At 34.6% G+C, this 25465-nt stretch overlaps 1 protein-coding gene across 1 annotated transcript; it reads left to right on the top strand.

Annotated features, from left to right (window-relative positions):
• On the top strand, window positions 1-24790 carry LOC129260828 (sodium/glucose cotransporter 4-like). Its single transcript, XM_064114321.1, has 14 exons — window positions 1-230; window positions 4350-4424; window positions 4811-4915; window positions 6064-6123; window positions 6705-6809; window positions 15950-16136; window positions 16628-16848; window positions 17324-17459; window positions 18437-18544; window positions 19195-19345; window positions 19779-19947; window positions 20620-20835; window positions 21085-21211; window positions 22823-24790. Exons 1-14 carry the CDS (start codon window positions 141-143, stop codon window positions 23041-23043), a joined length of 1971 nt encoding a protein of 656 aa, XP_063970391.1. The 5' UTR covers window positions 1-140; the 3' UTR covers window positions 23044-24790.
• Window positions 24791-25465: the final 675 nt, after the last annotated feature.

Genomic DNA, 25465 nt, shown 5'->3' with positions numbered 1-25465 from the left:
TGTATTGGTTTGAAATCTGCTGATCGAGGAAGACACTATACTATTGATTTAGTTGGAGGTATACACCGTCGTAAGCTGTGTCTTCTATCAACGCATTTCTGATATAATTTTTTGGATATTCTGAATACAAATATTGTGCAATGGCGGACGATCCGAATACAAATCTAGAAGCAGCAGATATAGTCATTATTGTCCTTCATTTTCTCATCGTATTTTCTCTTGGATTGTGGGTAAGGAATAAAAATCGTATGACCTAATACTTCACCTTCTCCGCATCATTCTCTAATTAGAAGATTTAAACAAGGCCTTGATATTATTATCAAAGTTTCAGTTTCAACTGTGTGTTTGAAGTTAGATGCAATGTCATCAGGAGTTAGGCCAATAGCCTCTCTGAATCAAATAAATTGAAAGGAAATTGTCAGGGAAAGTTTATTTTTCACAATTTATGTTCCAATATCAATATCACCCCCCCCCCCCTTCATGACACCCAGGGCTATATAATCCTTTTCATACACGAAATAGCTATAAGTTCATTATCATCTAGAGCTTTTTATTTGATGCAGGACCGTTTTATTTTAAATTACATCATTAAAAAAAACCCAGAAATGTACTAAATAGTGGCATGCAATCATGATGCATATTCAATTACTAACACACCGAATTATTTTTTTAAATTCACATTGATATTCATTTGACATTTCATGTGTGAATAGATTAACGTGCATTAATAATGTAACCATTAGGCTGCGTTTATGCGTCCTCAAGCCAGAATCATGATTTGAATCATGATTTGAATCATGATTCAAAAACACAACACGAATCACAATATCACAGAATCAGCGTTTAGACGACCTTCATTCCAATGCTGTTTCTCCTCAGATTCGGGCCAATCCAGTGCGCATCACTAGTGCGCAGTTTGACAGAGGAAGTTTTTCGCACGTGTTTCGGCTCTCGAAAAATCTTTTGCTTCCAGAAATCAGTCTATACCTCATTTTGTTTACTTCTATCATATAGGGTCCATATGCTTCTATTCATCTTGTTAGTTTATCCAGAATGGTGTTCGGAAGTGAATTTCAGCGTAGATCCAATTTAATATTGATACTGTATACTCAACAACATATAATTGTCTGTCCAGTTAATTCATTTACTAGAACTTGAAGACATGACCAAAAAAATGAAAAGTAGTGGATGATGCGATGACCAACACAGAACTTAAACATGACAAGAAATGCATGCGTAGTACATAATCATGTACATACAATGAGCATAGAGAGCGCCTTGAGCTTGGCAAGAGTCAAACCGAAAGTAGCCCGACACAACAGTGAGGTCATAGAATCATGATTGTAATCACGATATCGTTTATTCGAACATTTTCGTACGTGATTCTGCAGAAACGTCTTTCCAAACGCCCCTTTTTTCGTGTTTCATGTTTGTGATTCTAATCATGATTATATTCAATTTCGTGATTCTGCAGAATCATGATTCAGATCATGATTCTAGGGTAAAAAAGTGGCGGATAAACACACCCTAAAAATATCACTGGTAAAATTGTCACTAGGCTATACACCACAAAATAAATTGAAAACAAAGATGTAATGAAGTAATTTGATCTTCAATTACCTCAGTCCTTATACGGGAAAATAGTCAACTAACACAAACTTTAGGGTCTTATTTTTTTTACTCTTTCTGTATTAATTTTGACCTCGAAAGTCAGCCGTGAGGACGGTTATGATGATTTTTTTTAATACATTTTTGTTTGCTCTCCCTTCACTTGTTCGCCCTGAGCATCTCTAACGAGATGGATTATGGTCCCTTGATAAATTGCATTTATCATCATTATAGCGCGGATCACTCTGTTTTAGAGTGTAAGGATAATTAATTTAGTTTTGAAGGCTGTGTTTATCAAGTAGGCCTATCTTATCAAAGACCGATTCCCTTTCGTTCCTCTTTAGAGTAAATAACACAAACTTGAAAACAAAACAGAAATATATCCCATTAATATGTTATTTCGATTATTCATGAGAATCGTGTCTATTTGAGTAACCTTGTTTTCAGCACAACTTGGGAAGTATTCTTGTGTGTGAAAATCTTGTCTATTTTCTTTTCCCTTCTTTGTTCATATTTTTATTGACATCGACAATAAAGTTTATTTGCTTTCCTTTCATGTTCTTTGTTCAGCTTGAATTCACAACCCAAATCATGTTGCTTAGCAACAAAGATAAATTCAATGGTTGTCGCTTTGTAAAGAATGTTATTACGCAGCATATGCACTTTGTTCATTTCCCTCAACCGTTGAATGCGACCATATTTTGTGTTCCTAACATGATTTCGATTTTTTTTTCCCGTTCAACACGACCGCGCAATTATAATTGGTAAAGGCTGGTCACACCGCCCGAACTTTGTTGGAGCGTTCCTTAATGGTAGGGAGAGGGGGCCGAATTTCGACAACGCTCGTCACCGCGCACAATAATGGGGGGGGGGGATCGAAAACACGGGCGTTGCCTTAGCGGTGCACCGCTGAAGCCGGCGTTGCCTTAGCGTTGGTTTAGTGGTGACGTGAGTGTTGAGCGCTAAACCAAAGTTCATCACCATAACATGCATAATGGATCGCTGCTTCAACGCCCGACACCGATCCAGCAATCCCGTGTCCGCTCGTAAAACGCTTACAATCGCTCCACCAAAGTTTGTGCAACGTTTAATCACCGCCCGGGCAAAGCTGGCGAAGCAGCGGTAGTCCAGCGTTTTAGGATTTCTGCATTGACCTAGCGGACCCAAGCGTCCACGAACTTGCGTCTAGCGGTGCCAAACTTTGACTGGGCGTTGCATGTTGGAGCGGTGATGAACTTTGCCGGAGCAGAAAATTGCCCGCTCCTCTCCGCTCGCAATATTTTGTGCAGCTCAAAACTCTCGGAGCGGTAGGAGGGACCATCAGCGGTGGCCGAGTGTATACGGCATTGCCTTAACGGGGGCCAACTTCTTAACTGTGGCGAAGTGTAGAGAGCGGTGATGAAAATTCACCGCTCCAGGAACGCTCCAGCAAAGTCCTGGCGGTGTGACCGGCCTTAACAAAATAATGTTGGGTGCATTATCCATCCCTATAATAAGACAATCTGGAAGCATTGAAGGTTTTTAATACTATCGTGTATTTGGAATAGATACATCGTATCGATGGGTAAAGGTCATTCACAGCGATTCAAAGTTTAAAGTAAATATTGATCGACCGACCGAGATTTTAGGCGTTTTCAATGAGATCACTATAGTGCTTCATAAGCGATCTTCTCACTGGCTTCTTATAATTATCTAATGATAAATAAACAGAATAGGGTGTATAGTAATGAAGAGCAACTTAATGTCAAGTTATTTACTGATATGCTACCAATTTCCCCGGCCTGTGATATCTTTTGATAAAGAATCACTATACCTCACAACAAAACCAAGAAGTAAGGTCATATTGTTGGAAATCATGATGATAAGTGTGTATATTGGGTATATTCAGTGAAAAAGATGCATTTAACAACACACTCTAAAAAGATATTAGATTGGTAAATGAACTTACCAACTATTGGTTAAAAATGCATGTCAAACGAATAAAGATTTTTCTTCATAAATAATTCATACAAGTAGAAAGCTATCTAACAAACAAAATCTTGAAATATCCACAGAAAATGGAAGGAGACGTATTACTTCTACATAATTCAATGATCACTGGCATGCCCTCAGGCCATTGAAAAGACTCATGTTTGTCATAGAATTTACTTGCCTTTAGCACATAGGTAAATAATGATTACACAACTTTCATCTACCAGTCAGCAGTAATCAGGAAAATGGGTTGAACAGCTAGTTTTCTTGGCAAAATGCTTACTCAAACAGTAATTTCCGAAGTGATATAGATATAATGAATAATAATTAGTAGTATATAGGAAATCATAAAAATCAATATATAGCACAGTCTCGACTTTTGAAATGACATATAATTATGAAAATTAACATGAAATTCATTCACATTGTGAGAAGGTGGTCAACTCAAACGATGATATTTTTCGATAATTATATCGTCATTCACTCAAAGAGACATATACCAATAGATATATATATGTGTATAAAATTATGAACATATCATCTTTTATAGCAATATTTCAAAGTGTAATCTTTTAATACGCGCAGGTATAGCTGACATCAATGAATCGTAGGGGCGGCTTTCAGACACATTCTGATTTTAATTGATTCATCAAAAATATGTTTAAATACTATCATAGATCAAATATATCTATTAACGATTTTGTTATGTTAGTGAAAAAGTATTCTGTGATTATTTATGCAAATGTTACCCCATGATTATTGTATTTTAGGTATCATGGCGGGCAGGCAACAAGAATACAACCAGTGGTTATTTTTTAGCAGGAAGGGACATGTCTTGGTGGTTGGTAAGTAATATGCTTAAAATACTCGAAATCTTGGTCAAATAGTTATCTAACATACAACATGGCAGCATTAAGCCCACACTGATACTACACACTAGCGAACCTGAGTGGGGCTGCCCTTTTTTTTTTGTGTCAGAGAACTTTTGATGGGGAGTTGCATATAATTTGTTGCCCCTCCTGCAGATTCAATTGATAGGTCGCCACTGATACCAAACGCTCTAAATCAGATGAAATTAGAAGTGTCCTTAAAATTAGATTGTTTCTTTTTAAACATAAAACTGTGTAAATAAATAAATTGAATGAGTGTGGGAACGAATTGATTGAAAATTATCGTATTTAAACCATATAACTATTGAAATTAATCTGAATATTATTTCTAATCTGTACAGGTTGGTTTATCCTTGTACGTGAGTAACATCGGTAGCAGTTCGTTTATAGGTTTAGCAAGCTCGGCAGCAGCATCGGGTTATGCTGTGATTGCATATGAATTCCATGTAAGTTTTTAAACTGGTACTTCTTGGAAAGTTGTAAAGAAATAAAAGAGGACTTTCCAATTGAAACGCTAGCAACCATTCGTGATAGGAATGTATTACGTTATGTTTGATCAAGATAACACGTAATTCGATTTTCCTTATCGCTTATTTTTATATTTTTGTGTAAAGATATTGCGAAGCATCTGCAACGATGCAGAGAGTATAAATTAAATTTGACCTGTACATTTATATACGGATTGAACGAATTTTAAGACATTACATAAGTTCTGTTTCTCGGTTTACCGAATGATTTTTTCCCCCAATAGAAGCGTCAATGAAAGCATGTACAGTTATTCTTTATAACTTAGGGGAAATGAAAAGAAAAGTGTTTACTGTCTGCAAATAAATCAGATCGTTGAAAATATTTGATTTTTTTATAAGACAGTCTTGTAAGATGGGTGTACCAATATTTGTGTTCGACGAAAGGATCCACCGACACGGAAAGAGGATGCGATAGTACTTCTTCTTATTCATAACAAGATAAACAGAGTATCGATCATATATCTTTCAATTATTCTGATTAAAAAAAAAAAAATGTTTGGACAATTTCCTTGGAATTTCATAATGAAAGGATAAAATCTGCCGAATTTAAGCTTACCAAGCTATTATGTTTACCAAGCTATTATGTTTATATTTTCTGTATTATGCATTCATACTGAAGATATTCTGTATTTTTTCAACGTATCATTTGATTATAAGTCGTAATTATTTGTATAAACTTACCTTTTTGTATCATCACCTGGTAAGAATTACGATTATTATGTTTTATGTGTTATTCATGTGTATTAAGATTGAGTGCGTTTTACTTTGTACATTTTATTCATGACACGGCCCCAATGCAAATTAAACTTTGTATCTGTTTGGGTTTTTACCGTGTGAAAATGAAATTTATCTATCTATCTATGTGAAAATAAAGCATGCGGTATTTTGTTTTTATTTATTTTACACCTCTCTCTCTCTCATCTCTATCCCCCTTCTCACTCGTTCTCTCTCCCTCTATCTTTCTCTCCCTCTGTGCATATTTTCCATTCCCCTCTATATACTCTTCATAATCATTCTCTACCTCTCCTCCAAAATACGCATAATATATATATTTTCTCTCCTTGCAGGGTATATTCTGTCTCCTTTTATTAGGATTTATATTTGTACCTGTTTACTTCGCATCTGGGGTGAGTGAATAACCGATATCATTGAAATAATTCAAGATTTAATACATTTGTAAAACTGTTTGATAATTGTCACCATTTATTAACAGAGGCAGTTATATATTACATTGAACATAATGCCAGGTAAATAAGTACGTAACGGATTACTAAATATTAATATTGAATGTGATTTCTGAGGCGCCAAATCCATTTTAATCTAACTGTTCAAGGCGCACAGGTGAAAAAGATCAACAAAACAACATGAAATTAAAAATAAATGTCAACAATAATGTTTCAGATACGATAACATAATATCCCAAATAAAGTTATCAAAGATGTAACACAATAAATCAAACGATCTCTCTAAATTGTAAGTTATGAGGTGATTACCGATGGATTAACAAATATAAATCATTAATCGCTTCTGGATATTATTAGGTATTCATTTTTCATCACAAAATTTTGTGGTTTATATAACAATCAGGCCACATGATTTTTTAATGCGATTTAAATTAAAAAAAAATCATATCAACAATTAATGAATTAAAGAAAATCATTTCATCATGAATTGCAACAATAAATATTATTATAATTTTTCGTTGAAGATAACCACGGTACCAGAATATTTAAAGAAGCGATTCGGAGGAGAGCGTCTTCAAGTTGGTCTCTCAGTCATCAATCTATTCTTACTTGTTTTAGCATCGTTATCGGTAAGAAGAACGGGGTCGGTGACCCTGAGCCAATCAGATGCAAGCATTTCAGTAGCTTATAAAAAAGTAGTCGGTGAATATCACGAACTGAATTATTTGCTTCATGAAATGTTCACCAGGATCATGTCCTCAAATAGTCCAGTCAATCTAGCCAGAATAGGGGGGTAACCCACCACTAATTGCAACACGAGATATTCCACTGAAATGCTTTCCAGGAAGGTCCCCTAAACAACATACTAAAAGTCCCAAGAAATCCAAGCAGTGGAAATTTATGAAATTTGCATATTATGCAAATTAGCCATTAAAAATTAGAAAAAGAAGGGAAATAATCAAAAGATTACAAATTAAATGTCCAAAATAATTTGATTTGAATGGAAATTCATGATAAATAACTGAATTCAATTTTTTCAATCAAAAGTGCAAAAATTTCTACCTCATTTGCATATCATGCAAATAAGCATCCTTATATGGAAAAAATGTCAAGATATTGGGATTTTTCTTATATAGACTGCTTGAAAACATTTCATTAATGTTGACATTAATATGCTACTATATCACTAAGCATGAGAATTCATCCCAATGCCTGAAAATTAATTTGCATATTATGCAAAGTAGCCATTAAAAAAAATAGAAATTGAGGAAATTAATCCAAAGATTACAAATCAAATGTCCACAGCAAGTAATTTTGAACATGATGAATAAATAAGTTCAATGTCTTTATTTAAAAAAGCTAGCAAATCTGCCTCATTTGCATATTATGCAAATAAGTATCCTTATATGGAAAATGTCAAGAAATTTAGATTTTTATCACATTGACTGCAGTGAAAATATTTAAGTTTTTCAAATTAATATGCTGCTATCACTAAGCATTCAAATCTATCCTAATATTATTTATATTCAAGGAAAAATACTGGAAATATGTTCTTCGCTTCCTAAGCGTTAGTCTGACAAGATGATGGGATTGGCAAGAACAAAGCACAGTATTTGAATTGGTGTGTAGTTTGTTAGAGTTGACAACCCTTTCTTATATGGATGGGAACGACTTAGACTTTCTTGAAATTTCACCGCATAAACATGATAAAGGGAGGCCAGGAAAAGCAAACTTACGGCAGGTAAGATCTGATGAGTAGTCTCATTAAGAAGTGCAGCAGAGATTCCGTCTGGCCTAGTACCTTCATGCAGGTTGTTTTCTTTAATAATTTCTTCAGTAGTCTGGCTACACCTGCTTGACTAAACAATATGTTATCTGACCATATATGGGTCAGGACTGGGTCCCAGGACTTCAGCGTCATCATCATCATGATCAGTGGTGAATACTATGACTAAAAATCTTTGCCTTCCTTTAATAATGATATTCCAATGTAGTCATAGCTATTGATATTAAGGGCTCCCAACATGCTAATTGTTACAGCCTGGATCATTGTCAATCCGGTCAACAAATTATGTATTATAGGCTTGTCTACAAACCCTCTTATGGTCCTCTTTAATGCATTGTAACAATTCTGAGCTTTACCTTACTGATGCTTTTGGAGCTCTAAAATGTGCAAGCCTTCCTAGCCTTTCTCTAAAACTCTTGACATCTTCCGACACAACTTATGTCCATTGTCTCATTGAGGCAACTTGTGTCGGAAGAAGACATGGTTAACGGTGTGTTCTTGTTAAAGTCCTCTTGATTAGCATTCAGTCTCCTATGCTCGACTTGTCGGATTTCAGTACAGAGGGTTGTATGATTGTCCAAAGAAAATCTGCATGACACTATTAAAGTCAGCATTCCTCCAGAAGAACATCCTTAGTCGTACCATAAAATGTTTATTCCTCTGGATAACCTCACAGTATACCCATGAGTAGCACATTGTGGCAAATAAATCTTGGAAGTGGTACACACTGTCTAATCAATGTTGGATGGTATTTGATGGTGATGTTAAGGGTGTTCCATTATTTTGTGTCCTCTTGTTGGAAAGGCAATAATCTGGCTTAGTTCTCCATCTGGTTTGTTCATTGTCTCACTGAGGAATTTCTGTTTACCATAAATATCAGGAAATTAATATTATTATTTGCAAACGACTTACTTAGAAACTATAGCCTTAATATTTGGAGATGGTTGCCATAGGAGATTTATCAAAGAGGAAATAACAGAAAATGGATGCTTCATTATGAAGCAGCAACTGGATTCAGCAAGAACGTCTAATTACGATTCCTGTATCAGAGAAAGATGCCTATAATGCACTTTAAGCCTTCATCATGAATTTATGAATGGCTTTCATGTCGCTCGTATAGGCAAATGCCCATTGTTACTCTTATTAAGCATGCCCAGAGATCTTGTGATCCAAGCAAGTACTCATATTCACCACCAAGACAAGTGATGATGATGATGATGATGGGTTCTTGTAAAGCGTCGGTATCCGCCTCAGCTGGGCGCTCATTGTGCTTGCTCAAAAATAGGAAATATCTCACAAATTTCAATGTCTTCAAACAGTACTGAGGATCATCATTCGGTTCAAGTACTGTCCTAGTAATGCTACAATTGAGTTATTCTTGTCTTGTGATAATGTTGGAGTGGGGAACAGAAAGGTCTTCAGGTAAGACTCAAAAGTTGATTGGGTCTCTGCTCTCCTGATAAATTTGGGAAGGCTATTCCACAGCTTTGGTCCAGAGATGTAGAAGGCTCTGTCAACCCAGGTTGTGTGGCTGAGAGATTCCCCTCAGCAATGCTTGAGCTGCTGATCTGAGACTGCGTGTTGGTCTATGCTGAGATAAGAGCTCTGAGATGTAGGGTGGAGATTTATCGTTAAGCGCTATAAATACAAGGACCCCAAGTTTATAAGCTAATTGGTGTGCTACAAGGACCAAATATTCGAAGCTAATGGGCTTTTATTTGTACGGGTGTGACATCTTGTGCTGATCACTTGGCAATCCAGGAGTTGCTAGCGTGGACTATACTCGCAAGAAACGCAAAGTCTCTATACAAAGTCAAGAAGAGAGCAAGACTTGGATGGAAATAATGAAACATTCAAGCAGTGGGATCCATGTAGAATTGACTCATCATTTTACAATATGAGTGGGGTAACTGCTCGTGACAAAACTCAATATCAACCAAGCAAGAAGTGTAGGGAATGTCATCATGGTTAATATACATAATCTACATGGAATTTTAGAGGAAAGTATCACTTATGTGTTTCCTTGAATATCTATAGCATGTCGGATGCTTATTTGCATAATATGTAAATTACACTTCAGATATTAAGCTGATTATTAACGTATTTGCCATTCTTAGTGATCAAATCATATTGATCTAGACTGAAATGTTTTCATAACTGCTTTTGTGAGAAAAATCAAAATTTCTGGATTTTTCCATATAAAGATGCTCATATATATGTAAATATTTACGACAAAATTACTAAAGCGATGGCTGATAAAGAACATGTTATTGGAATATTTTTGGACCTAAGCAAAGCTTTTGATACACTTAATCACAAAATATTACTTCACAAACTACATTTATACGGAATACGTGGAAATGCACACAGATGGTTAGAAAATTATTTATCAAACAGACAACAATATGTTACATTTAATGGAATAGATTCAACCTTTAAAACTATCGAATGCGGTGTGCCTCAGGGGTCAATTTTGGGGCCGCTCCTCTTCCTATTATATGTCAATGATATATCAAATACTTCGGCCTTATTATCGTTTATCCTCTTTGCAGATGATACTAATATTTTTTATGCTCACACAGAACTAGAAACTGTAATATCTACTTGGTTCAAATGCAACAAATTATCCTTAAATATAAACAAAACACATTTTATGCACTTTAAGCATTACAATACACATGCTGTTAACAATACAATAACGATAAATATTGATAACGTATCTCTACAGCAAAAACAACATTCAAAGTTTCTAGGGGTAACTATTGATGAAAATTTATCCTGGAATAATCATTTAAGCCAAGTCACAACTTCCGTGTCCAAAGGTGTTGGAATAATTTCCAAATTAAAATACATATTACCTGAAAAAACTCTCTTTTTACTTTATAATGTTTTGGTGCTTCCTCACATATCATATTGTAATATAGTTTGGGGTAATTGTGGTAAAACGAAACTTAATCCGATTTTCTTATTACAAAAAAGAGCAGTCCGTATTTGCACAGGATCACAATATCTTGCTAGATCCAATCCTTTATTTTTTAAATTAAAAACATTAAAAATTTCAGATATAAATACATTTCATGCTGCTATATTCATGTTCAAATACAAAAAGGGATTACTTCCCCCTTCCTTTCAAAATATGTTCACCCTGAACAACACCATCCATTCTTATCCAACACGAAACTCCACAAACTTTCATTTAACAAATCCAAAACTAATAACACACAAATCAATTAGACATTACGGTGCGGATTTGTGGAATGATTTATCACATGACATTAAGCTATGCACATCACTTTATTCATTCAAAGCTGTTCTGAAAAAAAATACGCTGTCAAGCTATTATTTCTAAAATCTTTCTGTGTACCCAAACAACTGATAATCCCCCCCCCCCCTTGCACATGCACACTCGCACACCTGCACTTGCACTTTCACTTTTATCAACGTTATTAATCTTATCTCAATCAAATTTCTCTTCTCTATCCACTTTTGATATATTCCTATTATTTTGTGCAATAAAAGATAGTCTCTTTTATTGCACCATACAGTCTGGTTTTCTATCCCCTTTCCTTTCGAGGCCTCCATCGCTTTCAAGCTCCAAGCTTAAGATGGAGGTCTCCCACATTTCTATATATATGTTCAGTAATTAAAGAAAATGTATATAGATATATAATTTCACAGTACAGTTGATATTTTATAATGATTTATGTGCATTATTCATTAGGTTTAAAAAAATATTTGCTTATTATGTAATATTGAAAAAAAATGTTATACTTGTATATTCTTTGTTTTTTGTTTAGAAATGTGGAAATAAAATAAATCAAATCAAATCAAATGAGGTAGATTTATTTACGATTTTTTATTTAAAAACATAAATAAATTTGTAAAACTTGTCATGGGCTTCAGTTCAATTCGTATTGATTGCACTTGATTTCCAAAATTTGGATTATTTTCCTTATTTGTAATTTATTATGGCTAATTTGCATAAAATGCAAATTTTGTGATTTTCCCATATGCTTGTATATTTAAGGACTTTTAATATGGTGTTTAGGAAACCTTCCTATAAGGTATTGCCATATTCCAATTTCAATAGATAATCTACTTGCAATTTTCGAGGGATGTATCACCAGTGTGTTTTCTTGAATATTTATAACATGTTAGATACTTTTATTTGCATAATATGCAAATTACACTACAGACACTATTGAATACAAATGTATTCAACGTCCTTAGTGATAGCAGCATGTAAATTCCAACATTAATGAAATTTTCAAGCAGATAATGAGAGAAAAATCACAATACATACACATTTTTCCATATAAGGATGCTTATTTGCATATTATGCAAATGAGGTAGATTTTTTTGCACTTTTGAATACAGTTATTTATCATGAATTTTCGCTCAAATTAAATTGTTTTGGACACTCAATTTGTAATCTTTGGGCTATTTTCCTTATTTTTCTTACTTTTTATGGCTAATTTGCATAATATGCAAATTTCATAAATTTCCACAGCTTGGATTTCTTGGGACTTTTAGTATGTTGTTTAGGGGACCTTCCTTGAAAGCATTGCAGTGGAATATCTCGTGTTGCAATTAGTGGTGGGTCAAACCCTATATTGACTGGACTAAAAGTCATGAACTCTTAAAGAGTATTTTTATTTTGTTGTCGGGTTGGTTTTCATAAAAGCAGTAAGTCATAAAAATATATTTTGGAATGTAATTGAATGTTAAAATTTTATTTTTTCACACAAGATCAGCTTCCCCTTTGCGATTTCCGAATGAGAATTATTAGATCATCTGTGTATAAAATAGATTACTATATCATTTCATTTATGCTTCACTGAAAAAAAAACCCAATAAATCACCCTGAAGCGTTGAAAAAAAAAGATGCAGTTTTATGAAATTCATATTATATGGCAAAATACTGCATGGGAGCTACTCCCATCCCATCAAACCAATATTTAAAAAATACTTTTCTTATCAATGGATTTTCGTAAATAAAATGGGGTAGTGGAGGGGCTAAATCGAGATCAAATTTATCTCCATTTTCTGATTTTATGCCTTTATTGGACCCAATTTAACATAAGGGCATGAAGGGTGGATTTCCCCTTAAAAATATGTTTAACGGAAATGTGATCAAGTTGGTAGATCACACGCATCTTCTTGTATACTAATTAATAATAATAATCTTTCAAATTATTAGTTTTTGCATATGAATGCTTCCATGAGATAGCTCCATCATATTTAACCGAACTATTAACTTTACATCAGACTACTCGTACTCTAAGATCAAGCACAAAGCGGCTGTTTGCTATTCCTCCCATTGTTACCAAAACATATGGTGAGCGCTCATTTGCACATGCCTCTTCCGTCTTATGAAATGCACTTCCTAATTATATGAGAAATATACATGATTTAGATAAGTTTAAGACTTCCCTAAAAAAGTATCTGTTTAACTTGTAATGAATTCAGTGCCCAACACTCTTTACTTACTTTCTAATTTATTTCCTTAATTTCATCTAAGTGCATAGGGACATGCGTTGCTATGTGTTATGCGCTATAAAAAAGCTGAATATATAATCATCTTAAAATAGATACAGTGGTTAATAAAAGTTTACATTGGATGAAATATAACTTTTAAACTGGAATTTGCAAATTGGTGGCCTGACTTTTTTTATAAGTGACTTATGAGATTATAAACCAAATTTTGCCATGCTTTGTGTAATATGAAAATTGTGTAAAATGTTATTTCTTCCCATTTCAATGGTTGTAATCATGATAATTGTATGGAATAGCCTGTACTAAATCTCTCAATTCTTTACAAATCTTTATAACAGAACATGCACTGCCTGATCTCACTTAATTGGAATAAGTATACAGTCCACGGATACATTCATGTGTCAATCAGTAAATTTTGTACTATTAAACTTTTTTTCCAGCGGCGTAACAGGGGTCGGTGGCCAGGGGGGGGGGGGGGGGCAAGAGGCAAACATTTCACGGTCATATCATGGTATGAACAGGCGTAATGGTGTAATGAGGCGAATATTTTGAGAAGGCCAGATATTGCGTATCGGGCAGAATTTGTCTTTTAAAAAAAGTTGCGAGCGAGCGAAGCGAGCAAGCAAAAATTTTGATATTTTTAATACAAAATTCAAATTTTGTGATAGATTTTGACATGATATCCATGCAGAGAATGATATATATTTCTCTCTTTAGATTCATTTTTGGTGGTCTATACGCCACTGTGAACAGGATTCTTTGCAGCAGTAGCGTGAAGAGTAAAAAAAAATAACCGAGGGGCACGGTATAGCACATGTGCTAAAAAGCTGCTTTATATAATTCCCGAGCGAGCGAAGCGAGCGAGAAAAAAATCACCTTTTCATGATAATCTAACTTTGAGCTATTTTTGACATTATATTCAGTAAATAAAATCATATCCTACAGTTTTCCTTTGCTTTTCTTTCCTCCTTTTTTTGTTTGTTCTTGTTTGTAGAACTTTTTGGGGCCATGGCCCAACCCTTTCATACGCAGTGCTGTGCGGTTGGGGTCCGGGGCGCAGCCCCCGGAATTTCTTGATATCAAAGCCATTTAAACCTCGCAGATTGCCGCTATTTTAATCAAATCGCGGGCATATACAGAATATAGCTTTTACACAACACTTTTACTCAACCCAGTTGCGTAATGAACCAAATATTTTGAGGGGGAATAACATAGCAATGTGGGAAAAATTTGTAAAAAGTCGCCAGGGTGCAAAGCGAGCTGGAAAAAAAAATTGCCTATTGAAATTAAATTCTAATTATGTGATAGATTTTTCCATTATATTCAGCAAATATCACATTTCATTGTTTCCATTCATTTCATTATACGTTGTCTCCTATAATTTCTTTTATTTCCTCTGGAACCAAGACCCCCCCCCCCCCGCCTGTATGCCAGTGATTGAACGGGGGGCGTCATAGAGCCATTTGAAGGTTATTAATGAAGAGCCCCTATATACTGCGTGGGGTCTGGGGCAAAGCCCCAGTAGCTTATTTGCATAAAATTTAGCAAGCTTATAGCACAATGTTGTATGCAGTCCATCTTCTTCCCGCTCTTTAATTTCAATCATCGGCAGCCCGGTCATGTTATTATTTTTTTTCTTGTCCCTTTTCTTTCTTTTCCAGTTTAGCTTTTGACTAATTACATTTTACCTTCGTTTCCCGCTATTGTTTGCCATTTTGTCATCTTTTAATTTATTTCCCACCGTGCTATTGCATTACATAGGCCTATTTCTGAATGATTTGTTCTTTCTCAAATGTTCTTCTTTCGTACATTTTCTCGCTTTCCTTCCTTTTCCATTAAAAAAAAAGTTTTTCTTGGTTTTCTTTTCACTTTTCCCTTTCCCTTTCCTTTTCCTCCTTCCCCTTTCCCTTTCTTTCTCCCTCCTTTTTTTTCTTTTTCCCGTTTTTCTTTTATTTTCCCGGTGAAATCCGCCAGGGGGGCAACTTGCTCCCTGCCCACCGCCTGTTACGCCACTGCTTTTTTCATCTGTAAGACCTTGATTGATCTTGTTCCTCCGTCTATCTCACGTACACTCATTCTTGAGGAAACCTGGAATTGACTATTGTAAACGGATCTTACAGAGGTGCTTTTCAGTTCAACTATCTCTACACAAAGACCCATGTCGTAATGGCCTCCCTTATCTCCAATAAGTTATTCATTTGAGAGATGACTATTTTTCCGGCTGACACTCTGAGTTCAAGCCTCTTTTATTTCGTAATCCTTCTTTGAAAACTCCTGCAAGACCTGTCGACTTTTAATTTCAATTACATTTTTTTTTCGTTATTAGTGCAATCACTATAATCCACATAGATGATCACGTTAATTGTTAATTTGGGTCCAAATCAAATTTGTTTAGATCATCCTTTTTTAATTGTCAATTTAGATTGCGAATATCCTCAACGAGTACAGTACATGCATACGTGTTTTTTTTGGTATTCTTGATTCCAGGCTGAGATGTATGCTGGTTCGATTATAATCCGTGAAGCTTTAGGGTGGAATATATATCTCTCTACCATCCTCCTCCTTGCATTGACCGCTATATATACAGTTGCTGGTGGATTAAAGGCAGTCATCATCACTGATGCGCTCCAAACCGTTGTCATGGTTACCGGTGCATTCATTCTAATGGGCATTGGTAAGTACGGGGTTAAGATGAATAATATTCGAGTGGAAATGGAAAGCTAGGGGTCTTGTATAGTCTTTGCCTAACTCAAGTTTTAATATTGATCATCAGTGATTAAATGATATCTGTACAATAATGCCAAGAAGTTTCAAATCGAAGACAGAAGCGGTGATTTTACACTGGATTTGAGTAATTCTTATCCAGGAAGTGAATTGCATTTTATATTGATAACTATGTTGTTAGTTCAAGCAGAATATTATTCTAAAACCTATAACTAAGATTACTTTATGTTTTATGATTTTTGTGTTTTATTATACGATTATGTTTTATTACGTTGAACACAAAAGAAATTGGTCGAAGTCATATCAAACAAATTGAATCACTGTTGATATTTTCAGATCATACCGATTTTTTTTTTTTTTTTTGGGGGGGGAGGGGTTCTCTTGTTATTTCAAATCACTTTAAAGAAACAATCATTCTATTTCCCTCCATATTCTCTATAGCCATCAATGAAATTGGTGGATTAGACAACCTTCGACTCTCCTACATGACTGCAATCCCTAATACAACAGCTATCTATGGAAACACATCTTGTGGGATCCCTACCGGTGATGCCTTTCATATCTTCAGAGATGCCAGTGCATCTAACCCCAATGCTCTCCCGTGGCCTGGAGTGGTATTTGGTATCTTTCTGCTCTCTGCATGGTACTTCTGCACAAACCAGGTACAATATTTTGTAGCCTATAACAGAAATGATATTTTTACATCCAAATATCCAAACGAATCATTTGCTCGTGGTCATAGGTTCCATTTTATGATGGACTCTCATGTTTCTAGTTAGGCTCCTTAGATCACTCGACCACGGTACCTCAAACTTATTGTGAATTAATTAATTTAGTGAATATCATTTATACCCACATACAAAACACTTTTCTTTTAAACGTTCATGAAATACAGAACAAAGCTATATTGATTTCTTTCCCGTTTTAATATATCTATTTGATTTTACCTTCGATTTTTTTAAATGAGAACAAGAACCAGCCATTCAATATTAGTGCGTGTAAGTGTAAAGATGTGTAGAGGTGTAATTTTGGGAACTTTCGTTTCACACGAATCCATAATTCATGTTCATTAAAAACACAAAACCTCAACATAATCATTATAACCATGTATCACGTTCCACTTATGTTTGTTAACAGGTGATTGTTCAACGAACATTAGCTGCTGCTAATCTATCTTATGCCAAGTCTGGTTGTATCTTGGCTGGATATTGTAAGATATTACCCTTCTTCCTCATGATCATACCAGGGATGATTAGCAGATCACTCTGGCCAGGTAAGACAATAATGAAGACGATGATCATTACGACGGCGACGGCGACGACGATGATAATGATAATGATGTTGGTAATAATGATGCTGCCGATGATGACGATGATGCTGCTGATGATGATGAAGATGATGATCTTGATGATGATGATGATGTGATGATGATGATGACGATGATGATGATGATGATGACGATGATGATGATGATGATGATGATGACAACGACGACGATGATAATGCTGCTGCTGCTGATGGTGTTGTTGTTGTTGTGGTAAGGTGATAGCGGTGATAATTGGGACGTTGTTTATGAAGATAAATGTCGATGATGATGTTAATTATGATGGTGGTAGTGATCAAGAAGACGATAATGATGGTGATGATTATGGTGATTTTATGATGTTGATAATGATGGTAATGCTGAAGATAATGGTGGTGGTCATGATGAGATTGGTAATTATCACGATATTGATGATGGTGGTAGTGGTATTGTATTGACGACGGTGATAATAATGAGCAATTGCGTCATTTGACAAGGCGTTTATCTGCATTTGCCACTCACTGTCCATGATGTTGATGATGATGATGATGATGATGATGATGATGATGATGATGATGATGATGATGATGATGATGGTGATAGCGGTGATGATGGCGGTGGTGTTGAAGAGGAGGAGCAAAAGGAGGAGGAAGGAGGAAGAATTAACAGATAATATAATTGATAATGGTCATCAAAACATATTGCTACTTATTTTTTACAAACTTTGTATACCGTATACAGTATTTAGAATTCCCTTTCTGATAAATTCCCCCTAAAATTCTTTATTTGAGAACATGTCATAAGATGATTATGCATTTCCGTGTTTTTCATGTCCTCACATTTATCTGTTTTTTTTTCTTCAAATATGCATTTAATCCATTAAGCAGTACTGTATATAGTTTCCCTTTGCTGATTGAATATCATTTTCTTGTCATGGGAATTCATAGATGAGGTTGGATGTGTAGATCCTGATGTATGTGAGGAGGTTTGTGGTAATCCTAATGGATGTTCTAATATCGCCTACCCCAGGATGCTAATATATCTCATGCCAACTGGTAAGTTATACAGCACCTCTTAAGATTAATTAATGAATGTTTATTATGCATGGTCATACAAATTTATCCCCTAATCTAAAATTTCCAAAACATTGGTCTTTTATGACCCCAAAACCCAAAACAAAACCCAAAATTGTCCACAAAAAGTACAATCTAGACAGAAACGCTCCTCATTTGCGTTCAGTTCGGTTGCTTCAATCTTTCGCTTCGAGATTTTGCCCATTCCGGTCCCCTCGGAAAAACAACCCTTCGTACGACCATGGAATGATTTTAACAATGATTACAATGGTAGATGAGATGCATCTCATAAATAGGGAAAAATAAAATGTATCAAAGTTTCGTAATAAGCAGCCCCGCTGTGTCAAAGATGAAAACATTATCTCTGTCATTTACATCACCAATTGTTCATGATCACTTCACTTGTGGGTGACCATGCAAGTTCGTTCTCAGTCAAGTACTTCTAGTTAGATTTTTATCTCATGATTGGCAACGTTTAAAACTCAATTAATGCGTGTTTGATATGCAGAATTGTTTGAAGAACTTTGATCCCTAGATATATTGAGCGTAGCCTGCATGGACTGGTTCAAAATATAATGATTCACTAACTTACGATGTACCCACAAATCCCTTCTACCACTCACCCTCTCCAGGTCTGAAAGGTCTAATGCTCGCTGCTATGTTGGCAGCCTTGATGAGTTCATTGACCTCTATATTTAACAGCGCAAGTTCAATGTTTGTCATTGATATTTGGCTTAAAATACGACCTTCTTCAACTGAATTGGAACTCGTTATTGCTGGAAAGTAAGTTTTGAAACTCTTATTGAAATAACATAAACAAGTAATGGATTTATGCAATTGAATTATCATGACCATAACTTATCATTTCTTCTGAAAAGATTTCATTATTTTCATTCTTGTATAATAAATAACTTTCAGGAAATATGTAGAAAATTGTTTAAATGATTGGGTTTCTTTACATATAGACAAGCATGTCTACAATAGCTCCATTTTCGTGTCAATTTGTTCCCCGATATTAAAACCAAGTATTAAATTATTTGTGTTTTTAAATTCGAAAATATTTTGCTAAAAATCTTGATTTACACGATGATTACACCCAGTCCGAAGAAATGAACGATAATAAATATAATATATTATAATATATTATATTACATTATATATTAATATATCATATTGCTGGATAACCATAGTTTGGTTTCTTTTTCTTAATTTTCAGATTGTGTACGATAATTTTAGTTGTTGTGAGTGTGCTATGGCTCCCGGTTATAGAAGCATTTGGTTCAGGAGAACTCTTCGTCTACATTCAGTCTATATCATCATACTTCTCACCAACTATGTTTGCTCTCTATACGGCAGCTATCCTATCCGAGAGAATTAATGAAGCGGTAATTAAGTTTGATAAGTATATAGATGGAATGAGGTTTGATAAGATGACTTTTTAGGGTTTGAAGATTCAATACCTTACCTTGTTGAGGGGTGGCGCGTTACATTGGGCAGGGGTGGTCGCCCCATAGTTTTTTTTCAGGCAGTGAAAAGGGAAAAGGGGAGGAAATTTGAGAACAAGAAGAAAAGGGAAGAAAGAAGAGGACTATAAAAAGAGAGGTATGTGTAGTGTAATCCAACAGTGTTTTCAATTGTGAAAAATGACGTCACTGTGCATACCCCCTATCAAAATAACATAGGGCCACCTTTGATCTTACTTTTGAAAAGAGAGAGTCGTATACAATCCATCAAATAAGCAGAAAAGGAGTACAGATTTACCTTTGCTACTTTTATTTACACGTGCAAAGTGAAAGTGGATCTCGATTATTGCATCTATGAAGTCGTGAATGTACGATGTAATAAGGAAATAAACTCTGGATATACAAATCATACATGTTTAATCTAATATTTTAATTTAAATCACATTCAGTGTAGAGGACAGTCGCCATATGTATCTTTTTCGCGGGCTCTTTTTTAATCCGTCCTCTTCCACATTTTACCAATCACTTTTTAATTAATTGTCATATCGCATTTTTATCTTAAATGTTTTCTTTAATTTACTTATTCATAAACAGGGAGCCTTCTACGGATTAGTATGTGGATTCATCATTGGATTAAGTCGAGCAATTTGTGACATCATATTTGGAGTTCCCGGATGTGGACAAGAAGACGACCGACCTGCGATTGTAAAGAACTTTCACTATCTTCACTTCGCCTGTTTCTTGTACGGCGCCGCTCTATTCTTTATCGTCGCAATTAGTCTTATCACCAAACCTATAGAATCATCAAAGGTATGTACATTATAATGCAATTATCCTAACAGTTTCATTAAAAGAGAACTCAATGTAATTTCTGACTGGTGGAAGTTTTTGTTTGTGTGTTTTAGGCGGATTTTGTATAAACTGTTATGCATAATTTCCTCCATGAATCTTAAATCAATAAAAGTATTTCCTGATCTGTAGATCATTTTGACTAGTGAAATGTATCTTATTCTCATGATATTTTCCTCCAATTTAACATTTTCTGCGTTCTACAAACAGTTAATAAGACTAACATGGTGGACCAAATCCATCCAGTTGCCAAGGAAACCAATGTCTGAAGAAGAAGAACGGAAAGATAGAGAGAATGAAGCAATCAAAGCCGAAAAGATGAAAGAATTGACTGAAAGTAAGTTAATAGAATTGATAATTATCATGGGGTAGAAGAAAACAGTTCTTTTATACGTTAATGATATTCAATACGCAATTGATATACTCAAACCAATTGTTTTTGCAGATGACACAAATTCATTTTTAACAGGGACAACGTATAGACGCTAAATAACACAATCTCTACGGAATTACCTAAGGCCAATTCATGGTTTTAGCAAATAGACTTAAATCTTGATTAAACTCTTTGTATGTCATTCCAACCTAAAAATAAAAATATAAATTGTAATGAAATAAATGTAAGTATCAATGGTTGTAATATTCCATTTGTCCATTCTACTTATTTTTTGGGGTTACTATAGATGATAAATTAACTTGGAAAGAACATATTAATAGCGTGTCTTGTAAAGTAGCAAAAACATTAGGTGTCATGAATAGACTTAAACTTTGAATATCCTTCTTAATCTGTATTATACAATACTTTTACCTCATTTTAATTATTGTTTGGGGAAATTGTTCTGATTGCCATCTGAGTATATTAAGAATACTTCAAAAACGTGCAATAAGAATTATCACAAACTCTAAACATCTTACACACAGCACCATTTTTCGCCAAATATAAAATGCTCACTCTAGATCAAATTAATAATCATCAAACTACTATATTTATGTATTCTTATTACAATAATCTCGTGCCAAACTTTCTTAATAAACGTTTTGTACAAAATAAAACACTTACCGGTCGTCTAACCCGACAAGCTAATGATATCTTCAAATTTCAAATACACTTTTTCACGAAACACTATTCAATATGTCGGACCTAAACTTTGGAATTCTTTATTTTATGAACTTAAACATTCCCCCACACTCCTTTCTTTCAAATGCAAATATAAGATTTCCCTTCTTACTCCTTAATTTAGTTTTATTTGTTGTCTCCCCCTTTATTCTTTTTTTTTTTACTGTATTTTGCCTTGTCTGGTCTTTTTTTTTTAGGTCAAGTATCTTTTTTTCTCATATGTAATTTATGTATTCCATTTATTTTCTCATTGGGGATTGACCTTGATAGACCAATATGGCCTTTGTCAATCCCCTCCTTATTTTAGATTTTCTCATGTCTTTTTATCATGCAATATATTCTAACTATTTATATTTGTATTGTAATTATCTATGTATATATTTTGATTGCACTGATATTGAATTTTTTTTTACTCAATATGTAGAAAATAAAATGAATTGAATTTACTACTCCATCTTTTATACCACATGTTCAAGATAATACTTATTTCCGAGGTCACATGTCACCACCGTATTTAGGTACATTATATAGGATCACGGGTTTAAATAATAAAACATGTACAAAAGATAACAATATATATCGTTGTCTTTCGGTTACTAGATATTTTCGGAAAATTTTCATAATCCTGTAAAATGTGATCATCGATAGGTCATAATTGTCTGAACAAATGTTAATTTTGCAAAAATAGTGGTATATGAAAATGTATAAGAAGGTAGGATACCTGTGATAAAAAGTCTATGTAATGTAAAAACCAATAGTTATAATAATCAAAATATGCACAGAAAATTAATTGCATCTCATGAAAAATGGAACGTGTGTGTTTCTTATTCACAGAAGCGGCAGCTAGGACGAGCTTTTTGGGAAAATCTTGGAATTTCTTATGCAGTATCGATACCACTCTCGATGACAAACCACCGATGACGGAAAAGGAAAAGATGGAGCTGGAAAGAAAATTGACATCGATTGAGGAAAAACCTTTGGTTAAAAAGATTGTTGCCTGGAATGCAGTCTTACTCTGTGGAGTTGGTGTGTTCTTATTTGCATTTTACGGGTAGATGGTGCTTTGAAAGATTATACGGACAATGGTATAACAGAATGTAATTCAAGATAAAGTATGTCGTAATCATTGATCAATATTTCAAAGATTCGTTGAATAACATCATCTTCAGTGCTTATCGTCTCAATTTGATCATTGTTCTCCACCAAGAATGCATCAATGTAACTAACTCTGATCATTTACTTTCAAAGATAAATGTCCAAGAACTATATAAATTTGTCTTCTGCTATTTTTTCTAACATTCAGAGGAAAATATCTTGTTGATGATGATGAATCGGGATTACAGTAAGTGATTTAAATCTATAAATAGACCATCATGTATTATTTACAATAGATTATTCTGTTATCAAAAGTATATCATCAAAACTAACGATCAAGCATATGAACATACGGCCTATCGGAAAATCTGATGTGCTCTTTTTAATTAATGTGTTTTGGAAAGATATGAATATATCTGTTTTTGTTACTGGATCTAAACCACTTTCATGACTTTTGCACAAAGAAATGTTGCAGTATTGCGACTGTCTTCCATCTGAATGGATGATACTTTGTTGCCGGTAGATGTAAATATTATTTTCCGATGACCGAATATCAGATGTTACTCCTTGTTTGATTAACTTTCATTGTATGCCTATTAAAAGAAAATGCTTACCATTAAGAAAAAAAACTGATAAGATTGAGATTTCAGGTTAGCATAATTCTGCCATTGACTTTTATTATTGGAAAAAATCCGCTAAAAGTAACCAAAGTTTTCTCCGGTAAAAATTATTTTATGCAACTGGGCCATGGGTGATCGTTGGCGAAAGATCACATCAAAATCAATGAGAAATATACTTCCAAATAGGGAAATTAAGTTGAAATGAATTTCACTAGTAATAGATAGTTCATTTGTTGTTTGTTACTGTATTATCTTTCTATTTAATAAGTGTTGATAGCGCGTGAAAATTATTCGGCAATCTCGTCACCCTTCCCTGTCGACGATTTTGGTTCATATATGGATGGCGTCCTAGAGGGCGCAATGGCATATTGTGTAATGTTAAATCTTGAGTAAATTTCAAATCACTCGAAATCACTACTGTATGGGAAAGAAGGGGGTAACAGTGGGTGTATTTTTATTTTTATTTCAATTCAAATTTTCATGTACACATCCTCACAAAGTAATCCACTTTGCTTCTTCTCCCTGCTCTCTAGCTGCTGTCCTTCCGCTCTCGTTCCTCTCCATTTGGGCCTTCTTTCCCTCCCTCCTCATTTACCCCCTCTCTCTATTTCTATTTCCCTCTATCCGCCCTGCACATATTTAACACCCCTTGCGAAAAACACCGATTCAACGGTAACGTAGAATTAAAATAGTTTGGTTTGGGTTTGGAATTTGGTCGTGTTTCTCCTATAGATCATGTTCACATTCTTGTTTCTATTAACATGCTATTCACATGAATATATACTTGTACAAAGAAATGCATTCAATCATCCGGTTGAGACACTGACAGTTTGGATATGGCTAAAGATAGGAAATTATGAATTCAAATTTGTGATATTTACAGCACTTTGAAAAGTAAAAAGGCTTGTTACACGCTCGGAGTATGTACAGTATATAGTGTGAAAAAATGATGCGATCAACTCACAGTAAACTATTTCGCAATCCAACCTGATACAATTTATCGGGTAAAGCAATTCATTGTATATTGATTGATTTCGTTGATGTATGTCTGTGAAATAAACACTTTTGTACCAGGGTACTAAAATGAGCAGCTGTGTCACTGCAGTGCACTATTTTATTTCTCATGCATTTAATGTGTTCCCAATATAATATAATCTATTATTTAGGCAGTCTGTGTGCTCCAAAAATATTGACTTATTTTTGCATGAAAAGTTAGAACGCTATTTCAAAACAAATAATTGACTATTTATTTTCAAATCGGGCTTTGCATTGAAAAGTTGAATAATATCACTCTATTCAATCAGCCTCGTTGATTTTATGGCTTTAAAAACAATGACAATCTTTTCAGATTTAGGTCGGGCTATTTCTAGTCCGCGGAAGCTCGCCCCCCCCCTTTAAATGGAAACAAGTAGAAAGCTATCTACTCCTTTCTAAATAATAACCTCTTATGCTATTAAGAAACTTAACGCCAGAAAGCTCCTCCCCTCCTTATCGAAGTTACTTTTGGGGGGGCTTGTTAGACCTTTTTTTGCAGTCATCAGCCCCCATTTCAAAAAATGAAAAACAAATATCGGAGATCAGTGCGCCCCCATGAAATTATGCTCCTATCACTCAGGGAGTACATTCGTCATGACCAAATAGCAATGAAAAAGGGTTATTCTGCGAGTTCAATCGAAAATAAATGTAATGTTCTTCAGTTACGTTTAATTTTCCACGAATAATTTCATCAATATTTACATTGCTTTCTTTCGCATTCCTCACT

The sequence above is a fragment of the Lytechinus pictus genome, unplaced genomic scaffold (genome assembly GCF_037042905.1).
Source record: "Lytechinus pictus isolate F3 Inbred unplaced genomic scaffold, Lp3.0 scaffold_19, whole genome shotgun sequence".
NCBI lineage: Eukaryota > Metazoa > Echinodermata > Echinoidea > Temnopleuroida > Toxopneustidae > Lytechinus > Lytechinus pictus.
The sequence above is the reverse complement of the archived record's forward strand: the minus strand, read 5'-3'. Positions and strand labels throughout refer to the sequence as shown.

Bases quoted from the DNA above. Each gene is read 5' to 3' on its own strand.
- LOC129260828 (XM_064114321.1), top strand. From the start codon at position 141: ATGGCGGACGATCCGAATACAAATCTAGAAGCAGCAGATATAGTCATT. The intron at 18,545-19,194 runs GTAAGTTATACA...CACCCTCTCCAG, and splicing joins AATATATCTCATGCCAACTG to GTCTGAAAGGTCTAATGCTC. The intron at 21,212-22,822 runs GTAAGTTAATAG...TCTTATTCACAG, and splicing joins GATGAAAGAATTGACTGAAA to AAGCGGCAGCTAGGACGAGC.